This window comes from Chinchilla lanigera, unplaced genomic scaffold, assembly GCF_000276665.1.
Source record: "Chinchilla lanigera isolate Chin_1 unplaced genomic scaffold, ChiLan1.0 scaffold00006, whole genome shotgun sequence".
In the NCBI taxonomy this organism is placed as follows: Eukaryota; Metazoa; Chordata; class Mammalia; order Rodentia; family Chinchillidae; genus Chinchilla; species Chinchilla lanigera.
In genome coordinates, this window is record NW_004955407.1 from 33,158,719 (window position 1) to 33,179,062 (window position 20,344).

At 37.8% G+C, this 20,344-nt stretch overlaps 1 protein-coding gene across 8 annotated transcripts in view; it reads left to right on the forward strand.

The window, feature by feature from the left end:
• Window positions 1–20,344, forward strand: part of Itsn1 (intersectin 1 (SH3 domain protein)) — a 219,678-nt gene that overhangs the window by 102,715 nt on the left and 96,619 nt on the right. For 7 of the 8 annotated variants that reach the window (XM_013504347.1, XM_013504352.1, XM_013504344.1 and 4 more), the window contains 3 exons: window positions 3,573–3,660; window positions 3,884–4,023; window positions 17,074–17,201. In XM_013504347.1, coding sequence (XP_013359801.1) covers window positions 3,573–3,660; window positions 3,884–4,023; window positions 17,074–17,201 — 356 coding nt within the window. Of the gene's footprint in view, window positions 1–3,572; window positions 3,661–3,883; window positions 4,024–9,999; window positions 10,355–17,073; window positions 17,202–20,344 lie in introns of those variants that run through there. The other variant, XM_005375697.2, reaches the window with a different exon arrangement.

The following is a 20,344-nucleotide window of genomic DNA, read 5'->3' on the forward strand; positions in this document are numbered from 1 at the left end:
ATTAGAAATATATATATATAATTTATTATTGTTTTTTTTTTTTGGTAGTGCTGAAGATCAAACCCACAGCCTTGAGCATGCTAGGCAAGGGTTCTGTTTGTATATATTGGTCTTGTATCTGTTGTTGTTTAACTAATTCCTTAGTTCTAATAAAAGAGCTTTCTATAGTTTCTTTAGTGGTTTCTATGTATGTAACATTTCATATCTTTGTTTTTTTTTTTTTTTTTTTTGGTTTTTTCTCCGGTACCAGGAACTGAACTCATGACGTTGCGCTTGCCAGGCAGGCGCTTTGCCACTGAGCTAAATCCCCAGCCCCAACATGTCATATCTTTATTTTTGTATTTTCTAATTTGTATACTTTTTATACTTGGTGTGTGTGTGTGTGTGTGTGTGTCTGTCTGTCTGTCTTGCTGCACTGACCAGGCCCTCTGGTAATATGTTGAATGGAAGTGGTCCTAAATCTTAGAAAGAAGCTCTTTCACTATTACCTATGCTGACTTGATTTTTTTGTAGATTCCCTGTATGAGGTTTAGGGAATTCCTTTATAAAAAGTATTTTAACTACATTCAGCTTATCATTTATTTTCATTTAAATTCATGAAGGATATTGGTTTGTAATTTTCTTGTAATATCCTTTTCTAGTTTTCGTATCAGGGTAATACTAGTCTCAAAAATAATGTGGAGAATGTTTCTTCTCTATATTAAAAATATTTGTGTTGAAATAGTATTTAGAATTTTGATGAAGTTTATCAGTGAAGCCTTTTGGGCTTGGATTTTTCTTTGTAATGGGATTTTTAATTGTATAATAAATTCAGTAGACACAGGGGTATTAAGAGTTTTGTTTCTTCTTGGGTCTAATTTGATACTTTATTTGTAACTTTCAATGAATTTCATCATTCATTAAATCATTAAATTTGTTTACATAAAGTTATTCTTAATATTCTTTTATTATTCATGGTAAGTCTGTTGTATCTGTTCTGCTGTCCCATCTTTCCTTCTGATACTGGTAATTTATATTGCCTCTCTCTTTTCCTGCCACCTGCAGTCCCTTTCTCCTCTTCTTTTCTCTTCCTGCTATCTCACTCCTTCTTTTCTTGATCAATCTAGCAAGAAATTTATTGTTTCTATTGATTTTAAAAAAAATCAACCCTTTGGGTTTATTCATTCTTTCAATATATCTGTTTTCTATTTCAGCTACTTAAGCTTTTTTCTTTATTGTTTCCTTCCATTTACTTATTTGGGATTTAATTTTCTTTTTTCTGGCTTCTTAAATAAGAAGCTTAGGATTGAATTTGGACATTTTATTTATAAGTATTTTCAGTTACAAATTTCATTCTTAGCACTGTCATATCCATATCCCACAGATTTTTTGTTTTTTTTTTTTTTTTTTGTGGCATTGGAGATGGAATCTAGAGCTTTTGTACTACTTTCGTAGTCCTTTTAATTTTTAGCTTTGAGGGCAGGTTCTTGCTAAATCCCTTCATTGCCCATAATGGGATCCAATTTAGGATCCTTCTGTCTCGGCTTCCCAGAGAACTGGGATTAGCAACATGTGCTACCTCACCTGGCTTGTTTCTTTTTTGTTTGCTTGTTTTTTTCATTTTTCTTTTTTGATTTTTTTTTTTTGAGACAGCGTCTCACTATGTAGTTCAGACTGGTCTTGAACTCATTATGAAGTTTAGGCTGGTCTTGAATTCATGGAGATCCTGCTGCTTCAGCCTCTCATATCATAACTCTTTATATGTGTTTCCTTAACTGTGGATGAGAAGTTTCATAAAATACTTCAATGGAGATGCCAGGTGTGGTGGTGCATGCCTGTAATCCCAGCACTGGGGAGGCTGAGGCAGGAGGATCATTGCGAGTTCGAGACCAAAGTGAGCTACAAAGTGAGCTCAAGGCCAGCCTGAGCTACATAGTAAGACCCTGTCTCAAAATGACCGCCCCCCCAAAAAAAATCAACGGAAAACCTAAGGTTAAAAGTCATTGTTCAGAGTACCAGTATTATTGCCAAATGTTGTGGAAACAAGTACATTTTTGTTGTTTAAGACTGATGCTTAGCTTGTTTGACTATTAGTGATAAATATAGGCAGGATTCATGAGAAAGTAGTGAAGTGAAAAATAATACATAGTTTAAAGGAGGTGCACAGCAGGCAGTGAGATGTTGCTTCTCTTTCCTTACATGGATGAACAGATACTTTGCAAGTGAGTCAGGGAGCCCTTAGTATTGGTTTAGCCTATTCTAGAAACTCAGGTCATACATTTTAAAGTAACGTTCATTTAAGTAAAATGGAGTGATCTGAGCCTGGCTTCGTCCTACTGTTTCTTCATTTGTCTTTGGCATCTAGGAAGATGCCTTGCTGCAATTTAGGGAGGAGAAGGAGAGACTCAGTGGGCTGTGCTTCTCGGGGAAATGATCTGGTTTGTGTATTCTCTTTTCTGAAGTTTTGGGGAGTGGAGGGCGAGTTGATTATTCATAGAAGAGGCTTCTAAATCCTCTGTTGTGCTAGCCTCTCTGCCAAGCCGGCCGAGAGTACGCAAAGATTTATTCCACACAAAGCCAGTCTCTATCTAAAGGTGGGTGTTCCACGAGACTGGCCTGATGAATACTTTTAAGTAAGGCATTTTTATTTTTTCAAACCAAAAGTCAGCACTTGGAGATCTTTTGGGTTTCATTGTTTTTTGTTTGTTTGCTTGCATTTTTTTGCAGTCCTGGAAGTTGAACCCAGGGTCTCATGGATGCTAGGCAGGCACTGTGCCCCTGCCCTACATCCACAGCCCCTTAGAGATATATTTTTTTTTTTTTTATGAGAGTGAAAAAGTCAGGCATTCCTTCTTTTATCCTGGAAAGGCATCTTACTAAGACATGGAGAAATTATATAGCATCATTTCAGTGAACTTACTGTGCTTGGCAGGTTATCCATGAAAACGCCAAACAGCCTTGTATAGCATGTGGTTTTAGCTTTTTTCTTGTGCCAGTTAAAAGGTGATTAGTTCAAGACTTTTGAGTACCTGTTTAAAAATTACATCCTGTGTGCTAGAAAAGCATGTATGGCAGCTAAGGCTCTAGTTAGGACAAATCACTTTTTGATGTCTCTTTCTACTATTAAGTATATGGTAAGCCTCAGTTTAGCCCTATTAATTACCATAGTTGATTAAAATAATAGAATACTTCCTACTGAGTCATCTTCTAAGCAGCTGAGTCACTCTGTTTGTTCTTGATCCCCATGCAGTTGAGAAATTATTACTTCAAGTTTTTTTCTCTGTAGTGTTATACTTAAAATGCATTTTTAAAAACCTTATAAATATCCAGAAAGTCAAGCAAAATGTAAGCAATGTCAAAGGAGCTATAACTGTCCTTAGTTTATTGAAAAGCATTTGGCAAAAAGTTAATTCCTTGACAAGAAGCAAAAGCTATCCTGACTAATGATTAAATATGTTCACCGCGAAGGATTTGGGGCGAGATTAGGAGTGTCTGTGAGGGACAGAAAACTCACTTACGTGCTGTCTGATACTGAAGTGTACAGAGTAGGATTTTCTATCATTCACTATTACTCATTTCCTCCCTTTTTCTAGGAATCTCAGCAAATGCTTGGAAGACTTATTCCAGAAAAACAGATACTCAATGACCAATTAAAACAAGTTCAACAGAATAGTTTGCACAGTAAGTGTTTTGATTTTAAAGGTGAACTTTTATATCTTTCTTTTTTTATGGGGGAGGGAATCAAACCCAGGGCCTCATGCATGCTAAGTACACCTTGTACCCCCAACCCCTGCTTTTTCAACTTTTTTAAGAGCAAGAGCTTCCCTAAGTGACATGAAAATGTTAACATTTTCCTTGTTGCCAGTTGAAGTTTTTCCTATCTTACAATGTTTTTCTAAAATAGGAGATTCACTTCTTACACTCAAAAGAGCCTTAGAAGCAAAAGAACTAGCTCGGCAGCAGCTACGAGACCAACTGGATGAGGTGGAAAAAGAAACTAGGTCAAAACTACAGGAGATTGATATTTTCAATAACCAGCTGAAGGTAACTCTTCTATGTGTGCCTCCATATATGTCCTACCCTTTAATTTTTCTAACTGTCCAGGTGATTAGTTGATACTGAATCCCAGGCAGAAAAATTTGTTGCACTGGTTTGTCAGCCTTAATGAGAGCCTTCATACGCATGAATGAGCAGCGCACCATCTAAATTGCAGTTTTCTCCTTTCAATATAAAAATGAACCTGACGCCTGTCAATTAGGCCTGAATGGGTGGGCCCAGCATGGCATCTTTCTTTAATCTGAATAATATTTTTATTGAATTGTATTTTTATTCATTTCCATCCTTTTGCCTATTTATAACTTTATCAAGCTGAATTCCAAAAGCTAGGCCACAAAAGCTTCCTTTTTCTTAGTTCTTTGAAGACTACATAAAGGGATCATTTTCTCCTTTAAAAGTGAGAATTTTTCTGCCACTTCTTCCCTTCAAAATTGTGCTTCAATGTAGATCCTTAGCTTTGTGACTTCGCAGTTTTTCATTTTATTGTTCACTGCAGTAGTCGCTTTTGTCTCTGTGGTAGCAGTGCTGTATGGTTGTGTTGCATCTGCCTAGTAGAACTCAGGAAAATGTCAGAGCTCTGGGGAAACTTAAAATAGTGAAGATTACAGTTTCTTTCAAATCTGCTGTTTTGAATTTAACTTCACAACTTCATCATTTTAAGAATAATAGCCAGAATAATTCACTTCTTATAAATAATTACTTTAGATGTAAGTAGGTATTAGAGTTTTTAATAACTATGTTCTTATCAAAACTTGGGTGTTATACATTTTCCCTTCCAAATACTGTTTTTTCTTTTGTTTTTTTCTTTTTGCAGTACTGAGGATTGAACCCCCAGGTGCTATACCATTGAGCTACATCTCTAGCCCTTTTTTATTTTTTATTTTGAGACAAGGTCTTGCTAAGTTTCCAAAGCTGACCTCTTAACTTGCCATCTTCCTGTCTCAGCCTCCCAGGTAGCTGAAATTATAGGTATGCGTCACTATGCCTAGGATTGTTTTCCCTTGTAGCTTTAAATCTTTATACCTGGTTATGGCCAGTTTAGCTTTTGACACCAGGAAAAAGTAAAACTCCTCTATTTTATATTACTAGACAAAAAAATGTTTAAAAATTAGAAGGCAAGCAAGGCATGGTGGTACATGCTTGTAATCCCAGCACTAGGGAGGCAAAGACAGGAGGATTGCTGCAAGGTTGAGGCCAGCCTGTGCTATATAGTGAGACCCTGTCTCCAAAGAAAAAATTAGAAAGCATACTTGAGGTTTTTAGTTGACCTCTGGATTGAGAGAGTAGGCCAGATTGTCTAGACATCTGAGTAGGAGGTGTTTGTGCTGTTTGTTCTTTCAGAGTACTCGGAGTGAACTTTTCTCAGTTGTACAATTCCAGCAAAGTGCTCCTAGGGGAAGTGTTACTTAGCCAGCCCAGTGTCTCCTTTCACTTTGCTTCCGTGTTCACACTGTGTGTGTACACACTCTGTTCTGTATCTGCACACACGTGAGCGTGCGTGGTATATAAGTATTACAAGTACAGCTGTAAGTTCATCTTTACCGTAAGAAATGCTCACACTAGCTCTCACTGTAAGTTATCACTGTTTTAAGCAAAACGAACACAACATTGTTACACTTTCACCATATTTTTTAGTAGTCTCTTAGAACATAAACGATTGAGTATTTGGCTGTCTTTGGGATCCTGGTAGTAGTCCTGATTTTTGCCTTATGGTTTTGGGTTTTTTTCTTAGACGTTAACTCCCCAAACAAGGTTTAGATATTAGAAAATAGTGCTCTAAGGGGAGACTTTTGATTAATGCCAAGAACTTTCATGGATTAAGTAACCTTGAGAATTAAATTGCTGTTCTGTTGCTAAAGAGACCACCCTTAAAATGTGGTAGGAGTCAGTCTGCTGACCAGTTACCATCAGGCTATTGCTGCCCTCGGTGTAAGAGTGCTTCTTGTACAGAGGCTAACTTTAGCCCTCTTAGACCACTCACCCCTTCTCCAAATATACCTGCCTTTAAATAAGAACTCTTGTTTCTGTCATTTTCATTTTAATTTGGTTTACCACTATTAACTTAGTATGGCAAGAAAAATCACAAGCCAGTGTTAGCCCCGTTGTTTTGCTATTTGACACTGATTTAGAAGACCTAGGGAATATGTTGTATTGTCTTATGGCTATTATTTCTAGAATTTTTCTGAAACTGACACAAACAGTTACATTGAAGAATCAAAAGATTTGTAATTTTTTACAAAGCCTGTGCTACATAGTGAGACCCTGTCTCCAAAGAAGAAATTAGAAAGCATACTTGAGGTTTTTAGTGACCTCTGGATTGAGAGACTTAGAGGTTGAAGTAACACTTAGCTCCTTGAGAATCTCCTGCCTGCTTTTGTTGTAGACACACAGAAAAAGTGAAGAGGTTTTTTGTTTGTTGGTTTGGTTTGCTTGACTTTAGAGCATATATTCATTATTGTGTGATGAAATAGACAGGAAGAGCCAGCAGCCTTCACCTTGGGGTGTCTTTGATGTCCCTCTTGATAAAACAAGACAGTTCCTTTAGAATGTTCACATTAAAGATGAAAATGTCCTTCTGCCTTGCCTGGGCATCGGCAGTTGTACAGGCCTTCCACAGATCTAGCCTTGATGGAATGAATCTGCTGTGTTCTAAACCTTCATTCCCCAAAAGGAAAGCTGCTAGTAGAAGAGAAATTAGGACTTAGCAGTTGCTTTTCATGTTCATGAAGATAGCTCGTATGGAAAAAGAAAGTGCAATTCACTGATCATAGTAAGCTGGTACAACATTTTAAAGCCAGCTGACCAGGATACTAAACCGATGTTCAATGGTTTGACTCCAGATGAGGATTATATGTAGCAAAAGTCACTTCTCCTTTTTCAAAAGAAGAAAACAAAACTTCTTATAGAGGATCATTTACTTGCTTTCGAGTGCACTCAGTCCAGTTGAGCAGAAAGAGCAGACAGGATGTAATCACACCCTGGTTAGGCCTGATTGGGAAGTCCAGGACACCAGTTGGAAAGTGTATTTAGTTTCTTAAATGAGAAAGAAGGTAAAGGCTAAGTATACTTTTTTTTTTTTTTAACTTTTTTAACTAAAGAAATTGTTTTGAAACCAGGTCTCGCTATGTAGTTGACTGGCGTTGAACTCACAATGGAGCTTAGGCTACATTTTCTTGCCTCAGCCCCCTGAGTGCTGGGATCACAGGCATGTGCCATGAGGCCTGACCATTTCCTTTCTTTATTTTTTGAGACAGGGTCTTACTGCTGTTTCCTTTTTAAAAAAATTTGGGGGGGATACTGGGGATCAAACTCAGGACCTCACACTTGCCAGGCAGGCACTACACCACTGAGCTAAATCCCCAGCCTTGCTATTTCCTTTAAAAAAAAAAAATAGTTTGATTTCTTTCCTTCTTTCAGAATGTCTAGTTGTGATTAATTCTTCTCTTGAGGGTTTCCCCTGCTTTTTCTTCATAGAATTACACTTCCACCTTCTCTACCCAAGATCTGATATCCAGTGTGAGAAGTCCTCACGTCTTTACTTAGAAAGAAAAAGTTACTCTTGTAGTCAGGTTAACAAATCTTTGTTTCATATAGGAAGCAACATTGAAAATATAAAGCATAATTAGAATTATGATCTGTTGTTCGTTATTCCACATTCAGTCTGTGACTGGAAATCTTGAACCTTTACATTTCTCTCTAAGATCCTAGAAATCAAAGACCTTTTCTTCTTAGAAAAGGCTATTTTCTATTCATTTACATAAACATTTATTTTATAGATAATGGTATTTATATTTTCCAAAAGAGATCCTAAGATGAGGGACTAAGGATGTAGCTTGGTGGTAGAGTGCTTGGTTAGGATGTGCAAAGCCCTGGATTTGAACCTCAGCACTAAAGAAAGTGATCCTAAGATACATCTTTCTAATGTAACGCTTGGGATCAAGAATGACTTGAGAAAGGAAACAGGGGTCTTAGCGTAGTGAAGGAACTTTCTACTTTTTAAATAAGTATATAGAAAATGGGAATTGGGAGAAGAAGAGAAATTATAGCACCCTAGGATACTGTGGCTTTTTCATTTTCTTTTAAAGAGAAAAAAAAGGCCAAAATTTCAAAACAAGATAATAGGAGGATAACAATGGTTAATACATTGCATACTATTATCTTTAAATTAGTTACTCAGAATACAAGATATCTGCATTTAATTATCCAAACAATAAAGCACAAACTTTAGCTATTGTAGCTCTTGTGCTGCACATTTCCCAGTGAGCAGCCTTTGCATTTATGTTGATTTAATACGAATTTTATAATTTTTAGCTTTGATCATATGAATAGTGAAACAGTGAATTAGCCAGGAACAATTGATTTCATTAGTGATCATTGCTAGTGTGAATCACTATTTCTGCAAGTTTTAATTTAGTAGGTCAAATTTATTTACCATAGATTTATACTTTTAAAATATATTCAACTTGCAACAAACACTCTTTGTTAAGAAATCGATCATCTTCTCAAATTCATGTTCCAGGAACATCAATTTAAAATTACTGCTTACCTATAACTATCTTTATAGCTCAGTTTATGGGAGAATCAAAGCCCTCAACATTTTTGAGTGAATCTGTGTGTCTAAAGGGCATGCAGAGACATAATTGTTCGTCTTAAGGTGCTTACCCAGAGGTATAAAATCATGGTTCTAGCAAGTGTCAGGTACCGCCCTGGTGAGGACTTTTTGGATAGTAGCACTTGCCTTCACTTCGCCTTGGCAGTGTTAGTAGCTGTTGGGCCAGTTCCTCTTGGCACTGACGCCCTAATGTCCCCCTGTTGAGTGTGTTAGTATGGTCTGAGCGGTGGCACCAAGTATAGCTTATTGCTTGCCAGGTTCCATTGTGTGCCAGGTAGAGACTCTGACAAGCTGAACTCTGGAGAAGCTGAAGAACTCTGGGAAGCTGAAGCAGGAGGACTGCAAGTTTGAGCCCAACCCAGGCAGTTTAGCATCTTAGCGAGACCCTGTCTCAAAATTTTAAAAAGAGCTAGGGATGTAGCTCAGTGTAAAGGCCCTGGCTCAATCCCCAGTAGCAGGGAAATAAAAAGAATCAACACCCAAAGAGGTTAGGTTTTGTGTTTCGTGTTGAAAAGTTGAGTCCTTGTTAGTTCCTGTCTGGTCGCTGTGTGCTGGACAAGTCCTAATGTGAATGGCCGTTTACATTTGAGCATTTCTTTCTTCCAGTCAGTGGCAATGGAGGAGGCAGTGTGGCAGTGCCTGGCAGTTCTCCTGGGCTGCGTCATCCACTTAGACTTCTTTCTAAAGGTCTCCATGCCCTCCTCAGTCAATGCTCATCTTTCTCAGACTAAGATGATGAACCACCTCCAGCTCTGTGCTTCAGTGTCCCCTACACAGATGAGTGCTCAGTGTCTAAGCTAGCATTTGCCATGAAGTGTACTAAGCTTTCTTTGTAAAAGTTCGTAATGATCCGTAATTATTAATCGTGGAGTGTGATTGAATTGTCCTCTTCACAAGTTGTATGTGTGACGGTGTGAGCTCTGAATTACAAGCTGGACAAGGTACTGCTTGCTGGAGTCTTGTCTCTGTAACAGGCATTTTGGATCATTGATCTGCCACTGTACAGATTTGAAAGAGCACTCCTTTATTATCTGTGTCTGTGTATTTTCCCATTATATGAGAGACAGTATTATGGTCAGTATATTACACCAAAAGTGCACTGTATTGTATTTCTTAGTAAAATTGAGTTTTTAGGACTAATTCAGAAATAAGCATCATACTCCTTAATATACTTGGCAAATCAGACTTCTTAAATTAGACACTAGCTGGTAAAAAATACAATTTTTGTCTATAATGATACATTTTCTAAAAGTTGCTCTTGAGAACTGAATTGAACTGAATTAATATGAAAATGCCACTTACGGTAAATAAGGTTGTTTGCTTAACTAAGGCTTTTATGCTCTTGGTTTCAGACACTTGCTCTCATGGCAGGCTCACTCTTTGTGGAGGCAGTGAAAGGCAAAATGTTTAGCAACAAGGGGAGAAAAGAAAAGAGCTGGAGAAAGAACTGCAGAACAGAATGAGAAGTCAGGAAAAAAGTGCATGCGAAGGGAAACAGTGATGGAAAGAAAAGATCCAGAAAGAGGCGATGGAGAGACAGCAAGAGAAGTCAGAGGGAATTCCAGTAACAGCCTTGCTCTCATGATCAGTAGAATGATATTTGACTGTTTCATGGTTTACTACCTTATTTTGTTCAAGATAAAATTACTTGCATGATCCTTTGGAAAAGCCTTCTGCATAGAAGTAATAAAATCCTCTAACTCCTTACTTGTAATTGTGGAAATTTTATATAGATTCCTTAAATATAAACAAATAACTACACGACTCCCCGGAGGTACAATCATTAATGGATGTTATGTATGAGATTCTAGACCATGCCAGCAGCCTGGCTAGTTGGTTAGTCGGTTGAGGTTTTAGTATGGGCCTACTTTCAACTTGCTATGTAGCCCAGGCTTGCCTCCAACTCGTCATCCTCCTCCCTCAGCCTCCCATCTCTTTATTTAAATTCTCCTGTTTACCCAAGTTCTTTACAACTTTATCCTTTGAATAGCATATACAGTATTTGAAATAATAGGATGCTGCTTTTGTGACTATAAAGCAGAGACCTTTTGGAGGTAATTCAGATTTCCAGAACAAACCAGAGTGTTTCCTGTTTCTGGGAATATCAAAGTACTGACCACAGCCTCCTAAGAGGAGGTCCCGCCTGTCCTAGTCCTGCTTGAGAAAGGACAGTTTTCACTCTTCCTACCCCTTCACACATGCCCACCCCGGTCTCCCACAGGCGCTCTGATACACGACTGCACGTTTGCCACAGGAAATGGCACTTGGTAGCTGGTGAAATACTGATCCAGATTTAGAAATAATATTTAAGCCTCTTTTGTTGTTTTTGTTTTTTTGAGACAGGGTCTTACTATATAGTCCAGGCCAGCAACAAATTAGGCAGTGATCCTCCTGCCTCAGTCTCCCAAGTGCTGGGATTCCAGGTGTGGGCCACCATGCCAGCTCTAAGCATATTTTTAAACTTTAGTACATATAGCTCTTCTCAGAATTTAAGTAAACAATACATCTCCCACCTTCAATGCATCACAAATTAATAAACTTTCAAATTTTCTGATAAATGAAATATTTGTTTGCCTTGACAAGTATAGTGTCTGTGTTCTAAAATGGGTATTTTTTGTATTTTTAAATATACATATAAGTTCTGTCTTTATTGAGTTTGTCAGTTGGCATTCTGCAATAGTTTAATTTCTTTTTGACCACTTAATTTGGAAAAATTAGGGCTTTTTGTTGTTTTGCTCTTTGTTTTTTGGAGGGATTTTTAATTTTTTTTTTTTTTTTTGGTTTTTTTGAGACAGGGTCTTGCTATATATGTAGTTCAGTCTGGCCTTCAACTCACTATGTAGCCTAGGCTAGCCTTGAACTCACAATAATCCTCCTGCCTCAGCCTCCTGAGTGCTTGGATTACACCACACCCAGCAAGTTAGTGTATTTTAAAATGCAAAAGCCCTTTTTAAAAGGCTGGTATTTCATACTGCACATTACTCTTGGGTGAGAAATAGCTATAGATATTACATTATAGATAACCCATGGAATTTCTGATGCTAGTTTATAAATCAGTTTCCTGTGAGGCCATTTAATTTTAATTAAAGTTTTATTTTGGTTTATAATATCGAGTTCATAAAGTTCAAGTAATTAATCCAGGTATGTTTGGTTTGTCTCATTTCTAAAACTCAGCCTGTGGCAGAAATCAAAATAATCCTTTCAAAAAGATGTTCAAATTAGCAAATAAATTTCCGTTAACTCCTGGTCTCCTTTGATAGGCCTCTATAATTATTTTTCCTCTCATAGGCATTTATATAAAATAATGTTTGTGAAGGGAAATCCTATACATATTACTCAGGTGGATACTTTATATGTCACACAGTGTCACCTCATTACATCTGTTTTTTGAGTGTCTCTAAGACAAAATGAAGGAGAAATTGTCACAGTAATTAAGTGCCACCTTGGTATAGCAATAAAACAACCATCTTCAGTGAACTTGAAAGTGAGCCATGTTTCTCAGAAGAGTAGTTGGATCTTATGGCTATTCAATCTGTCAAACATGCTGCTTTTGAAATACTTCAGCTGTATGCATAGGATGTCCAAAGATGGTTTATGGTTCAAATATTTTAGCTCTTTAAGAGAAATAAATGGTTTTTTTCTTCTTTGGTCTAGGGAAGAAACTGAAAAGCAAGCTGATTTTCATTTTTCCTTGACTAATACAAGGCTAAAACTTTATTTGCATAGTTTAAATTGTGGATATAATTTGATCAGAGACCCTTTGTTTTGTTTGTTTGTTTGTTTTTGTTTTTTTTCCGGTACCAGGAACTGAACTCACGACCTTGCGCTTGCCAGGCAGGCGCTTTGCCGCTGAGCTAAATCCCCAGCCCCTATCTTGACACTTCTTGAACACTTAATATTTAAGAAAGTAATCATACTTTATTAGAAAGTAGTGGTGAATTGTTACCCATTCTACTCTACTGTAAAACATGCCCTTGAATAGAATTCACTGAAGAAAAAGTACTAAAATTATACACACAGTACCATATTACTATAGAAATATCCAGCTGTATTTATGTGATCATAGTGACTTAAGAAGGAAATGTTTTTAGATAGAGCCACAAGTAATTGATTTTTGATTTTTACTAATTTCTTCATTCCTCTCTCTTTCCCTCTCCTTTGTTGTAATAGAGAAATAACTGTGACAAAGTTTAATAAGCTCTTCAGGGTCATTTTACCTGGGCTGCCCACTGGGAGATATTGATCACATTTAGCGTGGTAAAGTTTTTTATCAGCTATTTCTCCCAGTAGTTTACCAGTTTCTTATGTAAATAAACAATTTAATGACCTCAGATTTGTTTGTCACCTTGAAATTTTTGCCCCTGAGAAAAACTGAAAGGATGCTTTGGGTAACTGTCATTGGTCTTGAGCCTTTCTGACAGTACTAAAAAGGAAGGAGAGAATAGTGCAGCCATCTGCCACCCCAGTGTGAAAGGATGCGGTGTTCACGTGGGCTTTGTTGGGGCCAAGGCGGGAAAGCCATTCACTAGTTTTTAGCATGCACTGCAGCATTTCCAGATTGCCTCCTCAGAAGTTGAACATTTTGAAAAACATTCTCATCTTAGAATTATAAGTGTTTTGCTTCTATTGCTTCATGCCGTCTTACTCTCACCACAAGTCTCAGGAAAATCAAGACCCAGAATGCCTGCCAGGCTTGCTAAGGTCACCTCGATGTCTTTAAAATCTTGAATCTCAGCAGTGTTTGACTTGAATGAAGGAAATGATAGAAAGTCTTTGCAGTCTTCAAATCTGGATCCAAAGCTGCCAGAGCCTTCTGTTACCTCCTTTGCCATCTGTTGTCTCATGGCTCCTGCGAGCTCCACTTCCTTGGAGGTACTTGAAGCTGCAGCTTATTCACATAGTTCCAAAGATAGATTCAGGCTATCCCATCTTGCTGATAGCCTCAAAAAGAAATTGGTTTTTTAATGTATCTTCCTTTGTGTATTTGGTACATTTAAAAATTGTTTTTAAATAAAAAGTTTTGAAATTGTCTGATTGGCATGATTTTTTCCTATAGATTCTTTAAATTTGTTTCTTGTTTTCATTTTATAGTGCTTCCTAACAAGTCACTCCATTTCCTTCTGTCTTGACTGTATCTGCTAATTAGTGATCTACTAAGATACATACAATTACTGTAGTTCAGTATGGAACAGAAATATGCAAGCTGGGGCTGGTAGTGCACACTTGTAATCCCAGCACTCCGGAAGGTGAGGGAGGAGATTGCAAGTTCAAGCCCAGCCTGGGGAACTTAATGAAACTGTGTCTTAAAATAAAAGAGAGCTGGAGATGTAACTCCTGCAGAGGACCTGGATTCAATTCCCAGTACCATGAAAAAAGGAAGGAAGGAAATGGACTGTGTAATTCTTTGGAAAAATGAAATATCTTCAGCCTGTGGTCTATCTGATACATTGATACATCCTGGTCAGTGTCCATTCTGGTTGTGTAGTACCTGGTTTTTTTTTTTTTTTTTTGAGACAGGGTCTCATTGTGCAATTCAGACTGGCCTTGAGCTCACTTTGTAGCCCAGGCTGATCTTGAACTCACAAGGATCCTCCTGCGTCAGCCTTCCATGTGCTGGGATTACAGGCCTGAGCCCCTACGCCTGGCATGTAGTACCTGTTATTAGATATTTTTAATATCACTATAGTATAAATGCATTTCTAGATGAAATAAAAATTAAGAACTTTTTCAAAATATATAATCATGTTCTTGAACATCTTTATTTTTCCTCTCTAATTTCTTACTCCCTTGTATTTAATTTTAGCTCATGGCTATTTTGCTTATACCTTTTTGGTTTATTCCTACAGTAAGAATAAAGTCTCCAGTTTAAAAAAAAAAAAAGCCCTGAAACAAAGTAAAAATACATTTTCATGTGTTGAAAAATATCTAAAGAATTTGATAGATCGCAGCACTAAAAGAAAACTTAGGAGTGGGAATGTAGCACAATGGTAGATTGTTTGTCTAGTGTGCATAGAGTCTGGGTTTAATCCCAGGCTGGAAAAAAAGAAAAGAAATGAAACTCTTTTTTTTTTTGGTTTTTCTCCGGTACCGGGAACCGAACTCACGACCTTGCGCTTGCCAGGCAGGCGCTTTTGCCACTGAGCTAAATCCCCAGCCCAAGAAATGAAACTCTTTGATTCAGCTGCTAGTTCCTCTCCGGGGCCTAGGATTAGAATCCAGGTGCCTTGATTGCTAGTTTAGGACCTTTTAACTATAGCTTTTATTGTTACCGTAAATTAATCTTTTTGAAACCAATTAAGAATTTTATGCTATTGTAGATGAAATTTTAGAAAAAAATGCAAATCCAACTTAGGACTGCTTATGCTTTCTTTTAAAGGGTCTCTGCCATTGGGCCAATGATAAGGACATCCCTGTCTGTGTGCATGCACTGACTTTCAGGCCTTTTTCCTCCCTGAGGACACTTAGAGTTTGATTCAGTATCACTCCGCTCTCACCCTGTTCATGCGGAGAGGCTAATTTGAGCCAAGAGTACAGTTACTCTTAACAACAGGAATTAGCACAGTACTGTATTCTCTTTGTCTTTGAAATACCAACTCAAATATTAACCAAGTTCTTCATTCCTGTTACTAAAGATTGCTGTTTTTCCTTGATTCCAAATTACCAAGAAAACCAGTGTGGCTGAATTTTTAACACATTAAAATATGTTTTGCAGCTCATAGTTTGGCAGTGATAAAGATAATGAATAATGGAATTCTTTTTCCCTAGAGTTAATCTCTCAGTCAGGACTTTACATGGTCAGAGTAAGGCTTCATCATTACTTCCAAGACTTCATTCTTGGCTCTTTCTTCCCCATCCCTAGCTAAGCTCCTCACCTAGGTGCCCTTCTGATTCAGGGTTGGTGCCTTGGTGACACCGCCGTTTCACACCTGTGTTGTCTCTTGTTACTGTGTCCTGCCTGGATATTCCCAGTGTCATATGCCGCGTACTCCACTGAAGGCCCTTCTTTCCTTCCTGTCTTTCCCTTGACTCCACTCTCTCCCTCCTCTACCTTCCTAATCCACAGTTAAACTTTTTCTTCTGTCATATTATTCCCTTTAGAGTCCCTCAAATGTATTTATAGCTTATGAAACACTTGTGTATGCCTGCAAACTTTATCCTTGTAACAGTCTAGTAGTAAAAGATTAATCTGAGCCTTGAGGCTTTTTTCCAGGGGTCAGTTCATTGTAACACTGACCTGTCACCGACAATAACTTTATCTTTTTTGTTCATAAAGGTAGGAATTTAGGGCTTGGAGAAACCTGCTCATCTGGACTTGCCTATGAGCGAGGGAACAGACAGAAGATAGGGCAGGCCTTCTTCCCGGAGCCTACTGGGAATACACTCCAGGCTTGGTAGAGCACTTTGACTCATTCATCTATTGTTGACCCAAGTAAGAGGAGAGTTAGTGACTGAATCTGTTAGTGACCTCTGTGTCCTATGGAATCTGAACAATTCCCCCTCAACAAGTGTTTTCTTGTTCTTCATACTTTGAGATGTTTAAACTTCTGATTTAAGTACTTTAAATATGTATTTTACTCAGATACTTTAAGAAAGCATTTTATTTTCCTTAGGCTAGTACAGAAATTAGTTATTCCTGGAGCTGGTATCAAATGAAATCAGAGCCACAGAAGTCATTATCAAATTAGAACTTTTTGCTGGGTGCAGTGGCATACGCTGTAATCCCAGCACTTGAGAGGCTGACAGGAGGATCACTGTGAGTTCAAGTCCAGCATGAACTACCTAGTGAGGCTCTTTATCCAAAACATAACAAAACAAATTACAGCTTTTTATTTTTAATCTGACTTCTGGTTTAGATTGAGGCATTTGGCAGCCTCACACTTGGTTTTAGAAGAAGGGCTCTGGAAGAGTCATGATTTGAAGAAAAATAGACTCTGAGGTGAGGGACAATTGAGGTCATTGCACAAAGGTGTCCATTCGAGAAGTATATATAAGAGCGTGCAGTTTTAATGGAGGTAGTATATGAAGAGGCGTGTGTTATTTTCAGAGCCAGTAGAGGCTGGTGCAGATTCATTATTAGAACTTTGAGGTTTTCTTCAGGAACATCACCCTGCCTTAACACTGGTTACATTCTATTATGGCTGGTCCTTTACCGGTGTTACCAGCTGCTCCTCCAGCAAGTTCCTAGTAAAGTGTGAGAAGTGGTAGATACATTGCGGCTCATGGGAAAGTAACCTTAAGCCGTCTTTGGGGATCAGTCCTGTTCAAATGTAGAATGATTTTAGTTTCCCAAGCTAACATTTTCCAGCACTGAAATGATACCTCCTAAGTGCCCATGGTTTCCCTACTGTGAAATGTTGCATGCTGATAAACAGTCCGTGCCTGTCCCCCTCATGTCATTACAAAAGCTGTGTCTTGATTATATCTAGGAACTAAGAGAAATTCATAATAAGCAACAACTCCAGAAGCAAAAGTCTATAGAGGCCGAACGATTGAAACAGAAAGAGCAAGAACGAAAGATCATAGAATTAGAAAAGCACAAAGAAGAAGCCAAAAGGTGAGTCTGTTCAGTGCATTGCGGCCCCCCTGCAGAAGCGCATGGCACAGATGAAAGCTGTCTTCCTTGTGATGAGCGGAGTATTTGCTCTTCTTTGCCTGGCTTCTACAAGTGGTTACTGTAGCACAAAAAGCCTTCAGTCTTCAATGTGTGTGTGGACAAGCACAAACACACATATACATAAATCTCTGCATATAGAAGTACACCCCTGAAGTTTTTACTTCGTTCCCAGAGCGCTCCTATGTGGATCAATGGAATTAGACAAGGAAATTGGGACAGTTGGTTGGCTCATTTGCATGCTAATGACCAAAATACGTTTCCAGTTCACAGCCTTTTAATAACGTGGTGGTCAAAGTGCCTGGTTTGAAATCAAAGCCCCTGGGCTGCCTAGCCATGCAGGGCTTCTTCATGGGACTGAGATTATGCCTCTGTCTCTTTCCTTTTTTTTTGCAACTGCAAATTAAACTTGAGTACAAAAGGAAAAGAGGATACAAACTGCTGCTGAGGATACAAACATATTTGTATCAGATATTTATGTTTGTGGTTTTTTACTTTTTCTTCCAACATTCTATAGTAAATTGTAGAAATTTTGTTCCCTTTCAGTATGTCCGATTTTGTTATTCGATGTATGCTTTTTAAACTTCAGTTAATTTTAAGAAACAAAAATGACCAAATGCCTCAGTGATATGCTATAAATTATAAGAAATTGGTTACTGAAATCAGACTGAAGAAATGAAGATATGGATTCTTGAGGCAAGTCATTGACTTTTGGGGCAGAGTTCAGTTAAATTTTTCAAAAACTATGCATGCTGTCTGGGATATATAATATTCTGAGTCTGGTTTGTGTTTGTTTCTTTATAGTTTTAGTTTTTTAGTGATATGGGGGAAGTGATTGGGATCTCACTTCCCCAATATCAATTTAAAGGACTGTTCTTGTTTTTTGGGGGGCAGGACTAAGAATTACAATCCTCCTTGGATGTTTTAATAATAATTCTTACTCTATTTGTAAAGTTTATAAAATGCTTTCCTGCAGGGTGTGGTGGTGCACACCTGTAATTCCAGCACTGCCTGTAGTATCAGCACTTGGGAGACTGAGGTAGGAGGACTGCCTCGAGTTCAAGGCCAGCCTGGGCTACATGGTGAATTCAAACCAGCCTGAATTGCAGAGCGAGACTGCCTTAAAAAAAAAAAAGCTTTCCTCTTAACCAATTTTGCACACTTGAATCTGGTAATCAGAATGACTGTTCTAAAAACATGCAGTATAAGAACCATTGTTGAACCCCTACCATCTTGTATGGTGAAGCTCTGCATCATTTACAATGTTTTTTTTTTTTTTATTGTTACGATCTTTGATTGTTGATCAGTCTTACATTCTTGTATCTGATGGACTGAGCAGCTTCATTGAAGATAACAGTATGTAATGGAGCAACCATTGTAAGTTCCTATCATTTTGTTTTGAGGTCATGTATCATTTTTGTTTTTTTCTGTTGTTTTGATTTTGTCTTCACTGTTGTTTTGTTAGTTTTTTAAAATTTTTAAAATAAAGAAAAGTTTTCCTCACTAACACTAAATGGATATCATACAGAATAGTGACTCATTGCTAGAAAATTTAAAGCCATATCTTTTTAAAGTTAAAAAGAATTTAGTACTAAATCTTCACATTCATAGAATAGAAATAAATACAATTTTTGGCAATGGAAAATAAAAGTGCACTTTGTATTACATCCCTATAACAGTTCTTGTTTTATTGGTACATTTTAGGTAGACATAGTGATCACATTCATCATAGGGAATTTGTACTTGTACATGGCCTATCTTACCACTTTTTTCCCATTTCCCTCCCCTCCCTTCCTCTTCCCCTCTTTATTTACAAGAGCTTTGTTTCTCTTTTTTCTCCTTTTTTTCTTGTCCCCTCTCTCCACCCTGCTTCTATCTTCCAGCAGACTTAGTGTGTCTGTTTTAATATTTAGATCTTTGATCCATTTCAATTTTAGTGTAGTGCATGGTGAAAGATATGGTCTGGTTTTAATCTTCAGCATATGGAAAGCCAGTTTTCCCAACACCATTTATTGAAGAAGCTATCTGTCTTCCACTGAAGGTGTTTGGTTCCTTTGTCAAAGATAAGCTGGCTGAGTGTGTCTGGAGTTGTTTCTGGATCTTCTAATCTGTTCCATTTATCCTTGAGTCTGTTTTTTGCCAGTACCATGCTGTTTTTAGAAGATAAACATTGGTATAGGCAAGAAGACTTTATGAATGAAACCCTGTTGCACAGGAACTATCACCAAGAATCAACAACTGGGATCCCATCGTACTGAAAAGCTTTGGTACAGCAAGAGAAACCACCAGCAGAGTGACAAGACAGCCCACAGTGTGGGAGTAAAATTTTGCCAGCTGTTCCTCAGACAAAGCACTAATATCTAAAATAATATAAAGAACTAAAAAAAAAAAAAAAAAAGTCAAGACCCTCCCCCCTAAATTTAAAGTCTGAATCCAAAAATGGGCATCTGAAATGAACAGACACTTCTGAGATGGAGAAGTACAAATGACAAATAAATATATGAAAGTGTTCAGCATCATTGGTCGTTTGAGAAATGCAGATTAAAACAACGCTGAGATTCCATTTCACTCCAGAAAGCATGGCTGTTATCAAGAAATCAACCAATAACAAATGCTGGCAGGGCTGTGGGGAAAAAAGTGTTGGTGGGAGTGTAGACTATGGAAATCAGTGCGGAGGTTCCTCAAAAAACTAAAACTAGAGGTTCCATTTGATGGAGCTATTCCTGTGACAGTTTGCTAATTCCAAGAGATGACTTTTGTGCATTGGCTGTGTCCCAGGATCGCGGTCCAGGGTGGAGACTGTGGAACCAGGCTGCTTGGGATTGAACCCCAAGCATGACTGGCTGTGTGACATGGACAAGCCATTGAATATCTCTGCTTCACCTGCCTCATTTGTACAATGGGGATAATAACAGGTGTTACCTACCTGTTTTCAGAGTGAAAGGAGTTGATGTATGGAGAGCTAGTTAGCATCATGATATCATTTGTTAATTTACATTAGTTTCATTTACAGTGTTTCTTTTAAAAATTGTATTAAGTATTATGTAATGAGGGAAAAATATTCCCAGTTTTTTCCTGTAAAGTTT